Below are 21,119 nucleotides of genomic sequence, written 5' to 3'. Positions count from 1 at the left end.
ATTTAGCTATCCATACATCCGATACAAGCTTGTTTTCCCCCTTTTCTCCCCGCCCCCACCCCAAGAGGAACAACCATAAGAATCATCTGCTTTACATCTTTAACCATGAGCACACTCTTTGGAGTTTTGTTAATATAATTTGGTTGGTCTCTCCTCCTCTTACCCATCTTATGTATCTAGACCATTTCTTCCTTATAATTAACGTCTTATTTTCCCATGTCTTATCCTGTTTTAGTATTGATAAAATGTCTGACTGGATCCATTCATATAGATACCCATTCCATCTTTCCAAAGTCCATTTAGAGGCACCTTTCCATCCATACGCTATTACATCATGGGCAGCTATAATCATGGCTCTTAACAAGTGCTGTCTATTTTCCTGTACTTTATTATTCCCTCAGATGCCCATAAATAGAATCTCCCCATTTAAATTTATCTCATCATCGCAAAGCTCCTTCACCTTTCCCAATATCATTTGCCAGAAGACTGTTACTTTAGAGCATTCCCACCATAAATGAGCATAATAGCCTTTTATTCTATTACAATGCCAACAATCCGATTTCATTCCCTTGATTATATAGGATAATTGGGCGGGAGTCCTATACCATTTCAGTATTACTTTCATCTCCAGTTCTTTAAATTTTTCCATTTTTATTACCCTTATATCTTTCATTAATTTATCTATCTTCTGATCTGATAATTTTAGATCTTTCTCCCATTTAGATTTTATCAACCTGATCATATATTCTCTATCCTTATTCATTAAATTATATAATTTCCTTGCTATACCCTGTGAACAGATAACAAAACCTCTCACGTAAGCCTACCTTATCGACTCTTTCCAAGTTGGCACGCAGCTGTTTTTGGAGAGTATAGAGTGTGGAAAGGGACAGGGTCTCTAAGTCAGAAAGAGCACGCAGGAATTGGGGGTCCGGGCTAGTGTGGATTCTCTCCATCTCCTCCTGGAGCTTTTTCACTTGCAGTTCCAAAGCCTCCCTCTGCTCCCGGGCTAGCTCACATTCCATGGTGGCTGTGTTGGCGCGATCGCTGGCCTCCTCTGCTTCTTTTTTCCAAGCATCACAGGCCTGTGTATCCCAAAGGCAAGAAAAATTACCATCAATCCTCGCTTCCTCCAGATCACCCAGGCTACTTCCAGCTATTTGTAATTTGGGGAAGGGGAATGGGGAACAGTGGGGAATTTTCCCATCTCCTGCCCTTGACTACAGACTTTTAAAAAGTGTTCTATTAAAATATACAGAGCAGCTTTCTTATCTATATGAAGACTTGGAACCATACACGGATACAGTGAAATTTCTTTTCATGGTGGGATAATTCCTGTCACAGTTTCCAAGCAAATACAGCGTAGGCTCAATACTGGCAAGCAAATGATGCACACATCTTGGATTTTATAGGGTTTCTCCTACATTTCAAAACTGCCTTTGCATCGTAGTTGTCCAGAGGTGTAGACAACATTCTCTGTGAACAGGATCTTTAAATAAGTCAGATATGTTTCCCATACATTTCTTTTGCAGGTGCATTTTTCCAATTCGGCAGCAGAAACAGCAGTTAGGGATGGATGATGGGAGGAATGCTGGGACTGAAAAGGACATTGAATAAGCATCTACATTTTACACTCAATTCCATACAGATTAAGCCAGTTATAGAGCTTAGAAATGCATACAAAATTTTTTACTAGTTATATTAGCTAAACAGCTAAAGTGCACAGACAAATGTATAGAATAGATATCAAAGTGATCTTATATATACGCTCAAATACAATATAGCGGTGTAATATAGTCCTCTGATACATGCAAAGAGTTCATAAATCGTTTCCTTTTGCTTCAATCATATAGTGCGTGGGTCAATAGACTCTTATTTCTTCAGTCATATTGCACAATGGCCAGAAGGGTGGTATTAAATCCAGAACGCTTATTCCAATGTATAGCTGGGCATATTCCTCAGAACTTACTGTTCACCAATATTGCCAATATTTCATTGGCTGTTACATTACAACCTGCAAAAATAACGGTTATGCTTTGTAATTACTTTTGGTATTTATAGAGTGTAATTGGTTTGTAGCCCTTTCTCCAGCACTGCTCCGTACTTACTGATTCGTTTGGGTCGTGAATGTGAGTTATTGGTGTGGTGAACAGTAAGTTCTGTGAATTTGTATAGCAAATATTTTATTGTATATATTACATTTATGGTTGTGATTTTATTGAATATATTTCTTACAGTCCAGATTACACATTACTGCCTGATGAAGTTTTGACCACGAAACGGGTATTGGAAATATTGCTGGCTGCAACCCGTAGCTGAGGAATATGCCCAGCTATACATTGGAATAAGCGTTCTGGATTTAATACCACCCTTCTGGCCATTGTGCAATATGACTGAAGAAATAAGAGTCTATTGACCCACGCACTATATGATTGAAGCAAAAGGAAACAATTGATTTATGAACTCTTTGCATGTATCAGAGGACTATATTACACCGCTATATTGTATTTGAGCGTATATATAAGATCACTTTGATATCTATTCTATACATTTGTCTGTGCACTTTAGCTGTTTAGCTAATATAACTAGTAAAAAATTTTGTATGCATTTCTAAAATTGTTTTGAATAGTTTCTCTACACCGGTATTGCTTTGTGTTGTTGACAGTTCTGTATCCAGTGTGCCCTTTTGGTTGTTTTGTCAGTTATAGAGCTTAAGCAAACCAGTGTATGTAGAATCAGCTCAGGAAAGAATTTAGTAAGAAGAACATAGGAGCATGCGAACATGCACTGCAGAACTGCTAGCCAGTCAGGGAGGTGAGGGCATATCACAGAAGGAACATTTTACTCAGCATTTACTTTAAAGGCAGCTTGAATTCACACCTTGCCTCTCCTTCACACCCCAACTGCTCAACCCTAGGGAATTACTGAATTACAGAAACACTGAGCAGAATATGGGTTTGGAGAGTATGCATAAACAGGCAATATGAACAATTAGAAAGCTCTACTCCAACTGAAGAACCTACTGTTTATAGAATAGTTCAATAAAGTTCCTGATGAATTTCTAAAACACTATCACAACTTGCAATTTACTCCTTTGGATAGCTACAATACCAGCTGATTCTTTATCTATTAGTAACCACATCTTAAATAAAGCAAAGAAAACCTTACCTTGAAGGAACTATGCTACAACATTTTAACAAACCAACTCCAACTCTGCTAATTATCTTGGACTCTAAACTACTCTGTTTGGTGGGCTCTATTCACCGCAGGTATCCTGGCAAACCATCCCACCTCTCACTACTACTGCACACTACCTGTTTGGCTTGTTTCCAAGATTCTTCCCACTGTTTTATCGTACTGTTAGCTTCATCTAATTCCTGACGTAGCCTGGCCAGCTCAGCAGCACCTGGACCTGACAGGAATGCAGGCGACGTACTAGGCGAAAAACTTCCAGAAGCAAAGTGCTCCCATATACTGCTGTTCATCCCATTTAAACCTGTTACATGTAGAGACAAGGAAAAAAAGTTATACCTCAAATATTTCTGGCTTACCCCTTTCCCTGCATGAAATTCAGTCCCAATCCTTTCCTGGGAAAAGGAATAAAAGGACTCAATCCTCTACAGGATTGATTTGGGGGTTCTAAGGAGCACTCTGGTCATGAACCAGGGCTTAGAATAAGGGAGAAAGTCTAATGAAACAATGGATGTGTATCTTAGGCTATTCTTACATTTCTGTTCTCCTCTTTGGCTGAAGCAGCAGGAATGAGTGCCCCTTATTTAAACAAGAGCAATGCAATACATGGCATATTAGTGCCAACACTGCTCTGTATCTTATCAGCATAGATGGAATCAGGATTGGTCCACAACACAATGAATATCCCACAAAAGAGACGAATATCAGAGTGAGTCTGAAGAAGACATGCAGGGAACTTCTGGTATAGACAACGTCGTTAATCAATTACAAAGTTTTGCATAAGAGGTGGCTTTAAAAAAACCTTCCACCCAACAAACTTGAGTCATTTGGTCTCCCAAACATCCATGCAATGTCTTCAGACATGTACCATTAAAGAGCTCACAGTTCTCTTCATAATTTTACAAATCAATTCAGTTTTACCCAAGTCAGAGTTATTCAACTGAAAGCATGATTAGCAGTACAATCCTATGCAGAGTTACTCTGGCATAAGCAGCCCAGTGAAAACAATGGGCTTAGACTGAAATAACTCTGCATAGAATTGCACTGACAATAATTTATTATTATAATTTAATAATCTAATGTATTGTGTTGCATTCAGCTCTAATCACATTAACGTATTCAGTACAGATGGATCTACCGATTAAGACATGTTAATTTGAAGGTCTGCTTCAAGACATGAAGACAGGCAGCCGTGTTAGCCTGTCTGCAGCAGACAAAAAGAGCAAGAGTCCAGTAGCACCCATAAGACTGAAAAAAAAGTGACAGGGTATGATGGTTGTTGTGGGTTTTCCGGGCTGTATTGCCAAGACCACGGCAATACAGCCCGGAAAACCCACAACGACCATCATTCTCCGGCCGTGAAAGCCTTCGACAATACATGGACAGGGTATGAGCTTTCATCATGAGTCACAACTCACTTCTTCAGAAAACAGCTAGAACGCAAGTCCATTTTGTTAGTCTTATACGTCTTCTGGACTCTTGTTCTTTTCTACTGGTTCAAGAAATATTAGAGAAATTCTGCTGATGGATCAGACATTAGAATCCAGGCAGAGGATCTAAGAGCAGAACCACAAGTGACAAAAGGCACAGATTGGACACTTGTCTGCTTCCCTCAAGTTTTGATGGGAAATGTAGGCATCCTGGTCTCGCAGCTTCGCTCTCTGACTGCTGTCCAATGGACTTTTCAACTGTCACTTGTCCAACATTCCGCCAAGCTGCCTACATTTCCCATCAAAACTTGAGGGAAGCTGACCAGTGTCCAATCTGTGCCTTTTGTCACTTGTGGTTCTGCTCTAAGAGATGTGCTACTTAATATGCTACTTTTAAAAAAGTTTATACTTAGGATGTTTTATATCTAAAAATGTGGAACTTGGATGGAACAAGTACAACTACAAACATACGCATCATAAAAGAGTCTGTTTAATCTTACAAGAACAACATACTAATCTCTGTTGTTGCTGCTATTACCAGAGATCAGAAAATAAATGAAAGGATGTGAATAGAGTTTTGGCTTTAGAGAATAAGGGTGGTTCACAAAATCCATAAAAGGGCAGGGACTGACTCTTCTTTTATAAGGAATGAGCCATTCCCCAAGTGAAGCAGATGAGAAGCCTAGAAAATTATTTGCAATATTACTATAGGTATCGTCTGATTTTTAAAAATTCTATTTCATATTGTATTTAATCAGATTTTGGTTTTAGCTCAGAGACCAAGGCTTGCACTATTATTAACTATCAAGGCTAGTGTGAACTCACCTTGATTCTAGTCACAACTTTGCTAGTTAATGTTTTCATACAGGAAAACAAAGTATTTATTAAAACTATTAATTGAAAATTCCATTTTCACTGATTGCCAACCTAATGAGAGCCAATAATGCCAATGCCTTTTATATGACTAGGTCACATGCTCATTGACTGGAAATCCTGTATGTATGAGGCTGTGTGAAATACAAGAAGAATGCAAACAAAATCTGTGGACGTGTAGTCCCCCTGCCCTTTAAGAGCACTGATTATCCAAATTGGATGCATACATGTACACAAAATTCATTATAAACATTATTTCATATACATGGTTGGAGCAGTGCGTGTGTGCACGCTTCTGCTCCACTGCCGTGCATATGGGATCCCCAGTTAGACTGCCCCCTTAAAAATAAACTGAAATGAGGACGAAAAGGCTTCCAGTGCATGGACCATGAATTCCTTTGTACAAAGCAGGTGATTACACAGATGTGACAAACAATGTGATTAAGTACATGAAAACACTTTAAACATAAAAACAAGTATCTAGTTTTTAAGTCTTTCCACATGTCATCCTCCTCAGACCTTTTCCATCCCTGGTCTTTTTAGCTCCTATATTGTGTATGTTACTTAAACTGGAAGTCTCTCTAGAAAGAAAAGCAACACTTGTAGTCTGTGCAGTACTCAGGACATTTTTAAGTAACAATAGCACATTTTTAAAAGGCTCATTCAGTTAGCTATCCCTCAGTTGATATCAGTGCATTTTAACTCACTGCTTGGCGCCAATGCTCAAACAGGAACTTGATTTTATTGTCAGGGCTCAGGAACACATGGTTAATAACAAGAAGTAATGCTTATAAGCATGTGACGAATGCCTGCTTGAGAGGTAAATACCGATCTACTCATTCTAAAGTATGCCTTATGTGGCTCTCTCTAATTGACATGGGAACAAAATGTCTTGTAAACAGCCAAGGGTTTAACTCTGGAGGTGCTATTTCTCAAGTCTGTTAGAACATCATAGCCTCTGATCACTAGAGAATCCAACCCTATAAGCAAGAGAACCATTGATGGTGAAGGAAAGTACTCCGAATATACTTAAAAAGAACTTAAAGATGGTGGTGGAAAGTGCCGTCAAGTCATGGCTGACTTATGGAAACCCTTGCTGGGCTTTTTAAGGCAAGAGACTAACAGAAGTAGTTTGCCATTGCCTGCCTCTATATAATAACCCTGGTCTTCTATGGAGGTCTCTTATCCAATTACTAACCAAGGCTGACCCTGCTTAGCTTCTGAGATCTGATGAGATTGGATTTGCCTGCACTACTCAGGTTAGGGAACTTAAAGGTACTCCTGCATATGTTTCAGGACCTAAAGAAGTATCTTTTTTCGGTTTTGATATTCATGAAATATGGAGCCCTTCTTTTAGAGATGGTCTAGGTTGAGATACTTGGAATATTTGATTTTGGCATCAACAGTACCTATGATGAACAACTGTAGACCTGAAAAATCCAATGCCTTAAACGTATCAGCAGCTAATAATATTACATACCTGTATTTTCTCCGTAAGAGGGACCTATGATTGCTGACATGCTACATTTACAGATTTTCACTCTCCTGAGCTCATATTCTGCCATTTTAATTTTAGCCCATCATTGCCGAGCCTTCCCCCGGTCTCCCTCTACAAGGGGTATGGAGAGTCCACTCCCGCTGGTTGCACCAAAATGGGAACAGTATTTTATCTGTTTTTATAACTGATTCTAAGTTGTATTTTAATCAATGTTGTAACTCGCCCTGAGCCCGCTTGCGGGGAGGGCGGGTTAAAAATAAAATAAAACAAATAAAGACAAAAGACATTTATGCTTGGTGTTCTACTTTGGTTGTATGGGGAAAATTCTTTGGGGCATGATTTTAGGACTCAAGTATCCTCCTTTTATGGGTACAGGGTATGTTACGTGGTAACACAGAACACAGCCATTAAAATGAAAGCTAAAATAAACAGAAAATACTTACATGGCATAGAGAGGTATGTAACATGTTAGCATGCGTGCTCTTACATACACACTGGCCATTTACCTAATGATCCATGAGAGGCTGATGTCCCCAGGAATGTGTTTTCTGATTGGCTTAAGTGTCCCTGGGGCTGATGGAGGAAATGCGATGATAAGCTGACCGGTGGAGAAGGAGAGGCAGAGTGAAAGGAGGCAGAACTTCCAAGGGACCCAGGGATATTTACAGGAGCAGAACTTTGCAGCAAACTCCCACCTGGACAAAGAACACACAGAAAGGATGGGAATGGAGAAGCCATGAGTTATGAGTGGAAGCACAGCACAGGAATCTGAACAGCAGGCGTCTGTTTCTCTCTCTATCTCTGCATCAGGAAAGGAGGGGGAGTCCACATTCATCTTCTGCCTTCAGGAGGAACACTATGGGAATGGTCCCTGAGCCACGGAAGGTAGAATGGCAACTTATTTGGATGCTAGCTGTGCAAAACATGGCATTTGGGAAGGAGAATACCCTGCTTAGTGCAAGAACGATTCTTCAGAGACTAAGGGACTCTTAAAATTATAATAAACATTTTGATGGCTTTTTCCATTTCCTGTCTCCACAATGACAATACACTAACACACATTATGCATATTTAAACATCATCTTGGAGTTATTTTCTAGTGCTACATTTCTCTATGGCAAAAAGGTATCTAGATAGAGTGATAATGGGCACCTGAGTCTCTTCACAGGAACAGGAAACACAAATCTATCAGATTATTTAAACTGACTACGTTTTCAAAGACCATCATCTGAACTGAAAACGGCTTCTTTCCATGTTCATTAGACACCCCTCCAAACATATCCTTACAAATTCAAACAGTCCTATGAGTTAGGGATAAAAAGTGTGGTCTTAATGATTCAAAGTCTTTGCATCAAAGGAAAAGCCATATATTAAATAGGGCAACTATTAAATAGGGCAAATTAGGCTCTTCATACTATATTTGAATCTTGCTTAAACATACAACCATAAGGAAGGTGTCCTAGCAAATCAGACCAGTAATCAATCCTGTAATTATTTATGCTAGATCCACACAAAAATAAAAAGAGCACAGGAAATCACACTAGCTTCTGAAGAACAGAGAAGCCCAGCCAAGTGCATGGCACAGCAACGGGATCAAACCCACTAGCATGAAGTTGGTTGGCTTTGAAGGAGCTATGAAAATATCAGATTTCGTATGTGTTTAAGTTTTTGCTCTTCATATTTATAAATGAAAACCAATAGCCACACCAAGAAAAGATTAAGAAATCAAAGTTGACCTAGGATGGCTAGGGGAGAACACCCATATGCCATGTAACTCCTTGTCCTTCTAGCACAGAATAGTTACCGAAGCAACTGAAGCATCACGCTGCTCGTCTCAGCCACTCTCTTTTTAAGTCAACTAGATGGGGCGGAGGTAAAAGGAGTTGGTTTGCCGTGACAACAAAATCTGAGTTCTGTATCAGTTTACTGATCAGAGAAGTGTAAGTCTCTAGATACCCATCCTAAAAACTTAGGACTTGATGAGTCCTTAATGAGACTTAATGAGAACCAAGCTCGTGTCTACACTAAAGGAGAAGTATAACTTGTGTCATGTTCCGACTCTCTTCTGACTTCTGGGGTCTGCACTACAACCAGTATCTACATCATCTCAGCCACTGCTAAAGCTTTCAGCCAGAATCACCATCAATGTGATATCATTGCACAGATATCTCATGCTGAATTCTACTTCTTTAAAGAGGAACCCATTTTCATGAAAGCAGACTATCACTTGAGGGGTGGATAGCAGCAGGCTATTCCCTGTATGTAACTGCACAAATATGAGACAATATTGGGGCAAGACATGGTGAAATGGAACCGTGTGTTGACAGATGACCACTGTAAAAGCATCCCACAATGGTCTGAAATGTCTGACACTGCACAAAGGAGGATCAGGTTTAAGCTGATGGCTGTATCCTTAAGAAACTAACATTCCAAGCAACAGTAAGTAGCGGTACTGAACCCACCATTTTGCACGTGGCTATAGTTCACACAGAAGAATCTGTGTCAATGAATAAAGACTATCTCAGAACAGGGGCAGTACGGTTGTAAGAACTATTTTCACCTGAACAACTGGAGACAGGAAAAAATGGACATTGGTTTGAAATGACCACATACAAACTGATGAGATACATATGCGGTAGTTTGTCAATGAGCAGCTATAATGCCTTGCCATGGTCCTGTGACAGCAAAATAACGTTACCAGTCCAATTGGTTTCCCATTATTTAAAAAAAGGGGGCCCCCATGAAACGCACATTTGTATTATAATTTTGTGAACATGTTTAGTGTGTTACTGTTAAGATACTATAAAGCAAAATAAGCCATGCCTGTACCATAAACATAACTGGGATGTATGAAACCAGTGGAAGAAATTTCCAATCTGCTAGCCGATGAGAAGGCCCTTTGACTTCGAAGTCTCTCATTGGCTGCTGATGGACTTATAATAGGGTTGGTTTTGTGAGCTTGTTAAGGCTGCTTCAGCCAGCTGATGGGGCAAACCCTGCTTGGCAGAAGATCAAAGAAAGCTCTGTTGCTTTCATGTACCTATCATGATGCCACTCGTGTGGGGCACCGAGCTGCTGTCAAATGTCTTCTCCAGGGCAGCCACTCCGAATTCGTTCAGGTCCAGGTCATCCAAGGCAGACTCTGCCAGACAGAGGCACCAATTATATGTTACAAAAAGGACCAACAACTTCAACTGATAGGGAAGTCCAAACAGCCTACATGCAGAGACGCCACTGCTCTGGACTGGAGAATCTATCTACAGGGCCCTGTTCCCTCCCCCGTGCATTGCTACTATAAAGTTAAGGCTTTAATGCGTTAGCTTTTCATATCACCTTCAATTGCCTACTTTGAATCCTAAAATGCCTTCCAGCGGCAAGTTCTTCCCAAATATTGTACATCAGAAATAACAGCAATGAAAAACAGGTCACTCTGCAACTCCTGTTGTTCAGTTCAACTTTGGGTAAAAGATTATGCAGAGATATTTTCATGACAGATGAAGTAGACAGTTGCCCATTCCAGCCACGTGGTAACCTCAGTGTTCAGGATGTGTTGCCACAGTGACTAGAATTTCTCACTTTTAGGAATTCCACAGTTCAATTGTGAATTGGGCTGCAATTCTGTGACAGAAAAGATGGGCAGTAGGGATGAGGTTCAGATATGGTAGTGGAAAGAAGAGGATTGTGTGTGGCAATCAGGCAAGGGCCAAGGGGAAGGGGAAGGGGAAATGGATTAGCAAAATCGAGCAAGCAGGCAATAGCCAGTGGCAGCCCAACAGTGGGGTCGGCAATAGCACGGACATTGCCGGTTGGGGATGAGATGGAGCAAGCCTGCCCAGGACCTCCCTGCAGTGCTAGTCCGAGCACGTGTGCCTCATGGAAGGTAAGAGTTGTCTCACATGATATTCATTACATTTATATTTTCAGGATTTACAAAATCCTGAAAAACACAGTCTAAACAAACACTCTCTTTCCCACAGTTTTTATGCTTTTGCTTTGGGTTTCTCAGAAACATTCGCTTTGGAATTTTTGACACATACTTAAAAGGACTGCTAGCCTCTTCAGGAACACCCTTCAGAATCCCTATTTAAAAGTTTAACAAGCATAGTGACAGAAGCTTAATAAATTAACTTGCCCTCCCAGCTATCATGGTCCCTCTGGGACAGTAACAGTTCATAATAAAATTGCTGGAGAATAAGAGGCCAGCATCAAGCAGAGATATTTTAAAGAGGAAATAAAATTGTGCCTGGGAAGAAAAATAAAGCAAGAGATGTCTGCCCTGCACAATCTGTACTCTTACTCTCCTTGAGAAGTCTGGAAGACAGAAATTCAAAAGCAACAACATACTACTACCTTGAAGAAAAGTACAAATAAGTTTCCTATAGAGGATTACACAAGCTGAATGCAGACTCATTTGTAGCCCATACAAGGGAAAGAGTTTCTTCCCTGTATTACTTATGAAAAGGTTTGCTCAGCCACAGGTAATACCTGTCACAGATCCAAATTTCTGTCCTGGATTGGTCCATTGTAGTGGCACTTCCGGACAATTTTGTGATTTGTGAATTCAGCAAGCATGGGATAAGATGAAACATAACAGGCAGATTGTTCAGTTCTCATGACAAAACTCAGGAGCTATTATAATCTTCCATTCACCATCTTACCACACTATAACAGAGTTTACATCTCTTGAAATTAGCTAAGGGAGCTCTGTGTTTGGCTGTCCCAAAGCTGAAATTACATTAAGCAATTCAGAGAAAATACTAGGTACCCCAAAGGCCTGTTAAGAAGGAAAGCACAGATTCTGCAAAAAGAAATCTAACATGCTCCTCCTGCTCCCAAGACCTGGATATTCCCTTTCTGAGAACCCAAAAGTAAGTGTGCACAGATGATATTACCTATCACAGACTCCACCGTGTCACTGGTTGGGTAGAATGGAAGGGCATTGGCATTCATGCCAGGGACACTGCTGGTGCCGGCTGGGCTCGGGGGTGTTGCTGCCAAACTAGAAGTGATACTAGAGGAGATGCTAGATGTCAATGGGCTGCCAACAGGAAGAATTCCCAATATGTCCTGAAAGAGGAACAGGTATTTATGCATTGGACAACTCATACATCCCGGTGAAAAATAGATGTGATTAAGCTTATAATGCACTAAAAAGCATATTTTCATCAGAGATAGAAGACATAGAATGTTTTAAACTTTCTATATGTGTCCTAGAGATATGATACATATGGGGGGGGGAGTTTGAGGACAATGAATTTTCAGCTGCACCATAGGGTTATGTAACTGACAACCACGTATTGTACAATCCCCACCACTCATTCAAAATTAAAACTACTTAATGAAAGATTCTGCAGACTATCAGTAAACCAAGCCAGATTTATAATTTGGATGGACATCTATAGCCACATCCCACCAATTCTTTGCACTAATCTGAAGGCACCCCGGTCAGAGTCCACTTTCCTAAACAGACTCCCTGCCGTGACCACCTAGCAATGTAAAAGAGTTATTCTGGAATAACTTACTTGTTTGGGCTGTAATAGAGGCTGCTCTTGGGATCTGTGCTCCATGGGATGGGGCTTCATCTTTGCCTGCTGCAGCAAACATAACAAAGAAAAACAAGTGGGAAGAGAGACAATTTGAAATGGACAACTGCTGATTTTTAATGAGGCCACAAGGATCTTACTTATTTATAAACCTGCCTCTCCCCCCCAAAAAAAATTGGAATCCAAGGCAGGAAACAAAAATGAAACAATCCACATAAATAAAATTAATTGCAGTATTAAAATCTAAAACAATATTCAACAGAGAAGCCGGTACACTAAAACAATATCCTCCTAAAAACCCTGAAAACAAAGTGGCAACCAATGGAGATAGCACAAAATGGGAGTAATATGATCCTAAGGGTTAGTCCAAGATAGCAAACAGGTGGCTGCATTTTGTGACAATTAAAGGGGTGGATCCAGACTAAATTTTCCGCTGTCAGAAGGGGTGGGGTAATTTCCACCCAGTCCCTCTTCCTGCTGCAGTCTCCTGATTCGACTCTCATGCTGTTCTTGAGGGTCCCCTGTCCTCCAGGAGTGGCATTTTGGGGAGACTGGTGGGCTGCAGTGGGGAGGGGTATCAGGAATATACTGTTCCACTGACAGAAGTGCCTTGTGTGAGAAGAAAATTTAGTCTGGATCTAAACCAAAGTTTCCAAATAGTCTTCAAGGACAGCTCCACGATGAGCATGCTACAAAAGCTTTTTAAAAATAAAGACTACCGCAGCCTGAATCAGTTCTGTCTGTTTCTCCAAGTAGGAGAAAAACTATCAGGCTTTGGAAATGCTTGGAAATGCATTTTTAGTTACCTAATTTGATTTGCTAGCAACAGAGTACGATATAACAGTACTTGTATGCTCAAAGAAAGCTGCAACCCTCCCTCAAAGACATAATTCCCTCAAGGACAGTCACCTAAATAACAAGCATCACTCCTGTATTATTAGAATCCAGTTTCTTCTCCCTCAGCCCTGGCAGTCAGGCACTGGCCTAAGACAGATGGCAGCATCTACGGGTTATTTAACAAGGCATGTACAATCTCATTAAGGGATCTCAAATAAACACTGAATATCAAGGGAAAGAGTACAGAAGCCTACAATACTTCCCAGAATAAGTGCCACAATGGCGATTTTCCTCCCATGCAACCACCTTCTTAGTACGGTTGGTTAGAAAAGACTCAAGCTATCATAAGGCTAAACCTGCAAACTACCCCTCCCATATCATATGCTAAGGCCCTCAACAGCAGTGGATCATCAACTGTATTAGAAGTGGCAGAAAGATCAAGTGAATCTAACAGTATGCACTCCTTTTATTCATTTGTAAACAGAGACTGTCCTCCACAATTAGCAAAAGCCATCTCGGTCTTGCAGAACTTCCTCTTCCATTGGAGAGTCCAAAATAAGAACAAGACTCCAAAAACTTGTTAGAAGACAAAAAAGAAAAAGATTTCCCACAACACAGACAAATAAGGCTGTAATTTTATGCACACTCACTTGGAAATATATTGCATTTAAATCAGCAGGACTTCAGAACCAAACCAGACAAGACTTTGGAAATTGTGTACTGAGGTTCGTTTTTTTAAAAATAAAAGGTGCACATGAATCCAATTTGGATCAGCATAACAGCACAGAGGAAGGTGTCTTACACCATCATCCCTGCATCATTTTCTTCATCTGAAATTAATTTAACATCACTTATACCCTACCTTTCTCCCCAACGGAGACACAAAGCAGCTTAATATCATTCTCCTCCTCCATCTTTCCCCTCACAGTAGCCTTGTGAGGTAGCTTAGGCTGAGAGAATGTGATTGGCCCAAGCAAGCTTCCATGGCAGAATGGGGAATCGAACCTGGGCTGCCTAGATCCTATTTCATCACTCTATTACACCACAGTGGCTCCAAGAAGTTGCTAGTTGCCCTGTTTGTCCCAGCGGGGCGAAATAAAGCTCAGTGGGGTTGTTTCAAATTGGGAAAGCAGCACAGGAACGAATGACTTAAATCCCATCTTCCCCTGCGTCACTGCCTCCTCTCTTATCCCCACTGCCATGGGGGCCTAGATATTGGTTAGATCCAATTACCCTGTCTTAATAGTGTTGGGAGCTAAACAATAAAAAACACAATCAATATGCATGCCTCCATTAGGATACAACTATTACGACAACTGCATCGGGATTCTTTTAATTCTCCATGGTACTACAAAACCCCAAAATAAATTATTTGTGATAGCATGAAGCAGTGTCCTAATTCCTATGGCCAGCTGATACACACAAATGTATAAAGACAGCTGGACAGAAGAACTAGGGGAATCCTGCAGCGTTGGTTCATAAGGACCTTCTCCTGCCATTCAAAAGTGGCTTGTTTCTTATTAAAACAGCACTATGAAATGCATTAAAAATAAATAACCATTAATTGCATTAAAACCATCACAGCAGACAGATCTCAGAACCAGAAACAATTACAAGGTCAATAAGCTTGTAAGAAGAAAGCCAAACAGTCCAGAAACAAGGCTGTAATCAAAAGACAATGAAGCCCGATGTTTTCTTCTCATCAGCGGACTGAAAGATATTCTTAAAATCGGGTTACGCCTTTCCTTGGTTTAAAGGCAGGGCTTATGCAAACGAATTTTGCAAGGCTTCCCCCATTGTTTAGAGGCAGACCCCAATTCATATCTTGTCAAGCTTCTGAGGAAGACAGGTCTACTTCTCTATATAAACTAATGATAGGCATCTGCAAGAAAAACTCTGTCCCAGAAGGAAAAAAGGCGTTTCTCCAGCTGATTCCTCCCCTGCCAACAAGAGTGAGGAAGGATACCTCCGAATCCACTGATGAGAAGAAACTCTCACAGAAGATTCAATGTTTCGTTCTCCATCTGTGGAAGAAGGTATCCTTAATACTGGGATGTCTAAAAGTTGAAGGATCCCAAATGGGACAGACGAGAAGGGGAAGAATAAAGGGGGGAAACAGGGTTGCGCTTACCTGTAACTGTTGTTCATCAAGTGGTCTTCTGTGCAGGCACACATGGAGAACTGTGCATGTGTAGGCCAGCTGTGAACATTTTAAAGCTCCTAGAGGCGTGAGATGCTCACCTAGCCTTTTTGCACACTTTTCCCCCCAGGCGCAGCTATAAAAGACAGAGTGAGTGGCTCCTTCCCTCAGTTCTCTAAGCCACCAGCGTAGAAGGAAAGTAAAAGAGCATATGGCGGGGAAGGAGGATGGGATGTGTGCCTGCACTCGATGAACAACAGTTACAGTAAATGCGACCCTTTTTCATCGTTATGTCTTCTATGCAGTCCCACATAAGAGATTAGTGAGCTAACTCAGGAGGTGGGCATGGGGCTCTTTAATGGAAGAGCTTCAGGATGGCCTTGCCCACAGCTGTGTCCTTTCTTGGGTCTACGCCAATGGCATAATGCCTGATGAATGTGGACAGCATAGACCAGGTGGCCGCCTTACATAATTCCACTAGAGAGATGCCCAAGTTGAAAGCTGACAAGGGTGGATTGAACCCTTGAGTGCACTTTTATGTGCTATAGGCATGGTTGTTTAGACTGATTATAACAATCCTTGATGATCCAAACTATGCAATTTGAAATGGTCTGTGCGGTGATCTTCAGACCCTTTTTGGGCCCTTTAAATGAGACAAAGAGATTAGGGTCCTTTTGGAAAGGAGCTGTCCTGTCCAAGTAGAATCACAAAGAACGTCTAACATCAAGGGTGTGCAAAAGTCTCTCGGTGTCTGTCATAGGTGTAAGGAAAAATACCAGTAAGACAACGTCCAGATTTAAGTGAAAAGTAGAGACCTTTCGCAGAAAGGGGAAGCTCGGATGGAGGACAACATTGTCTGTGAATATTTTAATGAAAGAAGGGTCGTATCTCAGGGCTTGCAATTCACTCACCCTCCTGATCGAGGTTATAGCCACTAGAAAGGCTGTTTTAGCTGCCAGAATCTTAAGGGAGCAGGTAGCTAGAGGCTCAAAAGCCTTGTGCATGACTGAAACAAGAACTAAGGACTCAACTGGGGAACCTTCCTGGATGCTGGAGGATATAAGTTTGCTAAATCTGAGGAAGGACTTACATTGCAGCTGGGAAATGAGAGACTTCCCATTTATATCGTTATGGAAGGCCAACATATCCACTAGGTGGACTTTAATGGGGGAATTAGCCAAATCTCGATCCTTTAGCTGGGCCAAATAGTGCAAAACAGATGGTAATGAGACCAAGACCGGGTTCAAGTTGTCGCCTGCATTCCAAAGAGGAAATATCTTTTCCATTTGACTAGGTATGATTTCCTGGTGGATAGTTTCCTAACTTCCACTAGGACGTTCTGGACCAGGAAGGAGAAATTCAGTCTAGGGGGGATATGAACTATGCTGTCAGTTTCAGAGTGCCCATGTCATGGTGAAGAACCACATCATCCTGTAGCAACTGAGGTGTTAGCGGAAAATGGTCGATTCTGCCTGTACCATTTAGAATAGAGTAGCAAACCAGGCTTGCCTTGGTCAGTAGGAACTATTACAATCACCAAGGAACCTTCTCTCTCATCATCTTGCTGAGTATTAACATAATATTGTAGGAGAGCCGTTACCAATGGTAAGTGTCGAAATTTGCCCTTGGCCATTAGAAATAATCTGTGAAACCATGCTTGACGTAGCCAGAATGGTACTATTCTGTCCATCTGTATTTTGCCGATGGTACAAGCTACGAGGGGTATGGTTGGGAAGGAGCAAAACAAGTATCCTGACCAAGTTAAGTGAAAGGTGTCTCCCAGGGATCCTGGGTCCACTCCCCTTCTAGAACAGAACAAAGGAGACTTTCTGTTCTCCTCTGTTGCTAACAGGTCTATGTCCGGGAATCTCCATTGTGGGAAAATCGGCCTATGTATGACTCCTTCAGTGACAAAATAGTAAAGAGTCCAATGGCACCTTTAAGACTAACCCACTTTATTTAGCATAAGCTTTCGAGAGCCACAGCTCTCTTCGTCAGAGCTGTGGCTCTCGAAAGCTTATGCTACAATAAAGTGGGTTAGTCTTTTTTTTTTTTATTTTTATTTTTTTTAATAACTACAAAACACTACACCAGACTATCACAAGGAAAGGGAAGAGGGAAGGGACAAAGGGGAGTGGAAAAAGAAAAAGGGGGGGGAATGAACTACAAACACTAAACACTACACTTCAATGTTTCCCTTCATACTGTCATAATACAAAAATAGCTCCATAGAATAATGATGGAGTGGTTAATCATACAGAGAATAAACATTTCAAATTCTGATTAAACTTTCCTCCCCCTTCTGGGTCCCGGACGCAATTCTCTCTGTGCAACTGCTGTTGCAATGCTCTCCTCTTCCCCCCCCCCTCCGGCTCCTCCTTTTCTTCGTTCTTGGTGCAGCAGAATTCTGGGTTTTTATTCTCAAAATCCTTTAGTTGATCTTCTGATAATATCTTATAGGCCTGATCTTTATATCTGAACCATATTCCTTCCGGGAATAACCATTTGTACTTTATTCCATGGTCCCTCAGAAGAGCTGCAAACTTTTTATATTTAAAACGCCGTTTCCGGACTAGAAATGGAACGTCCTTCAAAATCTTGACTTTCAAACCCATAAAGTCCAAATCCGCATTGTATGAGTTATATAGGATGGTGTCCCGAATCTTTTTAGTTGAAAAGTCAATAATGATCTCACGAGGCAACTGTCGCTTTATTGCATATTTTGAAGAAGCCCGACGGACCTCCAAAATGGCGCTTTTAACCTCTTCTTTAGTCGTCCTCGCGGGTGTCGCCAGTAGTTCCGAGACCAAATCCCACAGATCCTCATTTTCCTCCTCTTTCACGTTTTGGAGACGCAAAATTGTCTGCGTTCGTTCCACTTGTAGCCCGATCAGTTGGTTCTCCACCAACTTCAACTCCTTTTTTGTAGCCTTCACAAGTGACGCACTTTCCAGAGCAGACTTTTCTGCCCCCCCCGCTGCTACCTTAATGGTTTTCACCTCTCTTTCAATTGAGCCCACCCTTTGATCAGTTTCGTTCAGCTTGTCAACAAAGGGTTTTATAGCTTCCACCACCGCCCTGCGCACCAATTCTTCGAGCGACTCCCCTTTCTGCAAGGTGGCCGAGATTGACTTACCGAGAGCGGGACTTTGCTTCTTTGCTGCCATTTTGGGGGGGGGGGGCGCCAACAAAATTCTGGAACTCCACGAAGGGGAAGAGCGAGTCTTCTTCAGATCAACCTCTCCTTCACAAACGCTTGTAGAACAGAAGGGATTCGCTTGTTTACAGGCTTCCGCCTGTTTCTTTTACTTGCCGTTTCTCGTTGCCCGGCGGCACTCGAGGCGCCGCGCACATCTGCCGGCCTCCATAGGGACAAACGGGCAATTCCCTCCCCGCATTGATTTCGGGGAGTTCTTCCCGCCGCGTCCCGGACCCTGGCTCCCTCCCTGGGAGTCCTGGGGGCTAATCCTTGCAGATCAGCCGCCCGGTCATTTCCTCCCGGACCAGCCGAGAGGAGCGTCCGGCATGGCTGAGAAAACGAAACCGACCCTATAAAGTGGGTTAGTCTTAAAGGTGCTACTGGACTCTTTATTATTTTGCTACTACAGACTAACACGGCTAACTCCTCTGGAGCCTTTAGTGATCACTTGTGAGTGGAAAAACCTAGTCTGCTCAGTCTGTCTGCAATGAGATTGAATGTCCCTGGAATGTGGATGGCCTGGAGGGAGACATTGTGTCACACTGCCCAATCCCAGATCAACACGGATTCCAGACAAAGTCCTGGAAGCAGTGCCTTCCTGCTTGTTTATGTAGAACATGGTGGTACAGTTGTCTGTAAGTATTTGGACATGTTTGTTTTGCACGATATCTGTGAAGAAGATAAGTGTGTAATGAACTCCCTCATTTCTAACACATTGATATGTAAACTTCTCTTCAACCAAGTACCGTGGGTTGTGAGATGGTCACAATGTGCCCCCCCAACCTTCCATAGAAGCATCTGTAGTAACCGTCACTTCAATTTTTGAAGAACCAAACTGAACTCCTCTAAACAGATGGGGATCTAGCAATCACCAGTGCAGTGACTTAACCACCACTGTGGGGAATGGAATGCTTTCCATTCTGTGAGTGTATTGAGGGGTTGTGGATAGACAGAAACCATAGTTTCTGCCCCTCATATGCAGTCTTGCTAGAGGATCACCGCTGCAGTTATCAGTCCAAGAACCATCTGAATTTTCAGAGCTGATTGGACTCTACAGTTTATCACAGATTTGACGAAGGTCTTTAGTTTTTGCTCTCTCCCCAGTGGGAGAAAAGCCTTACTTAAATAGAAATCTACTAATACACCAATAAATAGCACTTTTATAGATGGGCTGAGGTTGGATTTTTTAAAATTAACCATTAACTCCAAATTGTTCACATGTCTCTAGAGCCAGGTTTATGTGCAGTAAGGTCTCTTTAGAATGGGCAGAAATCAACCAGTTATCCAGATATGGGTAAACTGAACAACCTCTAGTTCTCAGGTGAGCAAATACTATAACCACGCACTTGGTAAATACCCTCGGACCATAACTAGTCCAAATGGTAGGACCTGGTATTGATATGTGGTCTCCTCAACCTGAAATCTTAAAAATTTTCTGTGGGATGTATTGCTAGAAATATGAAAATCTTTAAGATCCAAGACTGCAAACCAAGAATCATTGGGGTAGCGACTGCAATACCATATTGAGTGTTACCATTCTAAATTTATGTATTCTGACCAACTTATTCAAGTCCCTCAGGTCTAATATGGGTGGAAAACACCCATCCTTCTTCTGGACTAAGAAGAACCTTGAGTAAAATCCCATTCTAGGTTTGGATATTGGTACTTGTTGTACCACTCCCTTCTCTAGCAGCACTGACAACTCTTTCACCAGCCCAGGTAATGTATCTCAAATAGGTTTATAAGGAAGACTCAGACACAGGGAACTGTTTAACTCAATTTAATAACCACTCTTGATAATTTCTAACATCCAAAAATCTATGACGGATGCCCAGGCTGCTTAAAAGTGCACTAGTCTATCACTGAAAACGATAGGCATCTCCTGCATTAATCAGAATTGCTTCTGATTTGGGCTCGAATCCTTGCTCCCCATCAATGAGGCTTACACCTCTGATACTGGCCTTGACTGGCAGATGTTGGACAACTGTGAGCTTACTGATGCTAATAAAGTTGGTATCTGGGATAGTGACTTCTGTACTGTTGTTGCTGCTGCTCTTGCCTGTAGAAAGGTCAAGAACTCGATTGCTGGGAGGGTGGTAACACTCCACAGGATCTCGTGGTTTGCCAATTCTTTCACTTCAGGGATAAATATCTGATGGTTCTTTTGGAAAATGATGTCTCTCCCTCAAATGGCAGATCTTCCACTCTGCCTCTTGTCTCAATAGGCAGAGCTGTGGATCAGAGCCAGGCATGCCTCCAAAGGACTACTGCCAAAGCTAGAGCCCTGGTGGAAGAATCAGCCACATGCATTCCAGCATTTATCTGTTGCTTTGAAAGCCTGCTCACCTCCTCTTGGATCACTTTAAACTAGGACCATCTAGTCCTCTAACAGATGCTTATTACACTC

At 41.7% G+C, this 21,119-nt stretch overlaps 1 protein-coding gene across 2 annotated transcripts in view; it reads right to left on the bottom strand.

The window, feature by feature from the left end:
* Positions 1 to 21,119, bottom strand: part of UNK (unk zinc finger) — a 75,114-nt gene that overhangs the window by 7,025 nt on the left and 46,970 nt on the right. For both annotated transcript variants that reach the window (XM_054975249.1, XM_054975250.1), the window contains 6 exons: positions 12,516 to 12,584; positions 11,886 to 12,060; positions 10,034 to 10,135; positions 7,500 to 7,688; positions 3,315 to 3,496; positions 828 to 1,085 (listed from right to left, as the gene is read on the bottom strand). In XM_054975249.1, coding sequence (XP_054831224.1) covers positions 828 to 1,085; positions 3,315 to 3,496; positions 7,500 to 7,688; positions 10,034 to 10,135; positions 11,886 to 12,060; positions 12,516 to 12,584 — 975 coding nt within the window. The remainder of the gene's footprint in view (positions 1 to 827; positions 1,086 to 3,314; positions 3,497 to 7,499; positions 7,689 to 10,033; positions 10,136 to 11,885; positions 12,061 to 12,515; positions 12,585 to 21,119) is intronic.

This window comes from Eublepharis macularius, chromosome 4 (genome assembly GCF_028583425.1).
Source record: "Eublepharis macularius isolate TG4126 chromosome 4, MPM_Emac_v1.0, whole genome shotgun sequence".
Lineage (NCBI taxonomy): Eukaryota > Metazoa > Chordata > Lepidosauria > Squamata > Eublepharidae > Eublepharis > Eublepharis macularius.
Note: the sequence above shows the minus strand (reverse complement) of the source record. Positions and strands in the feature narration are given on the sequence as shown.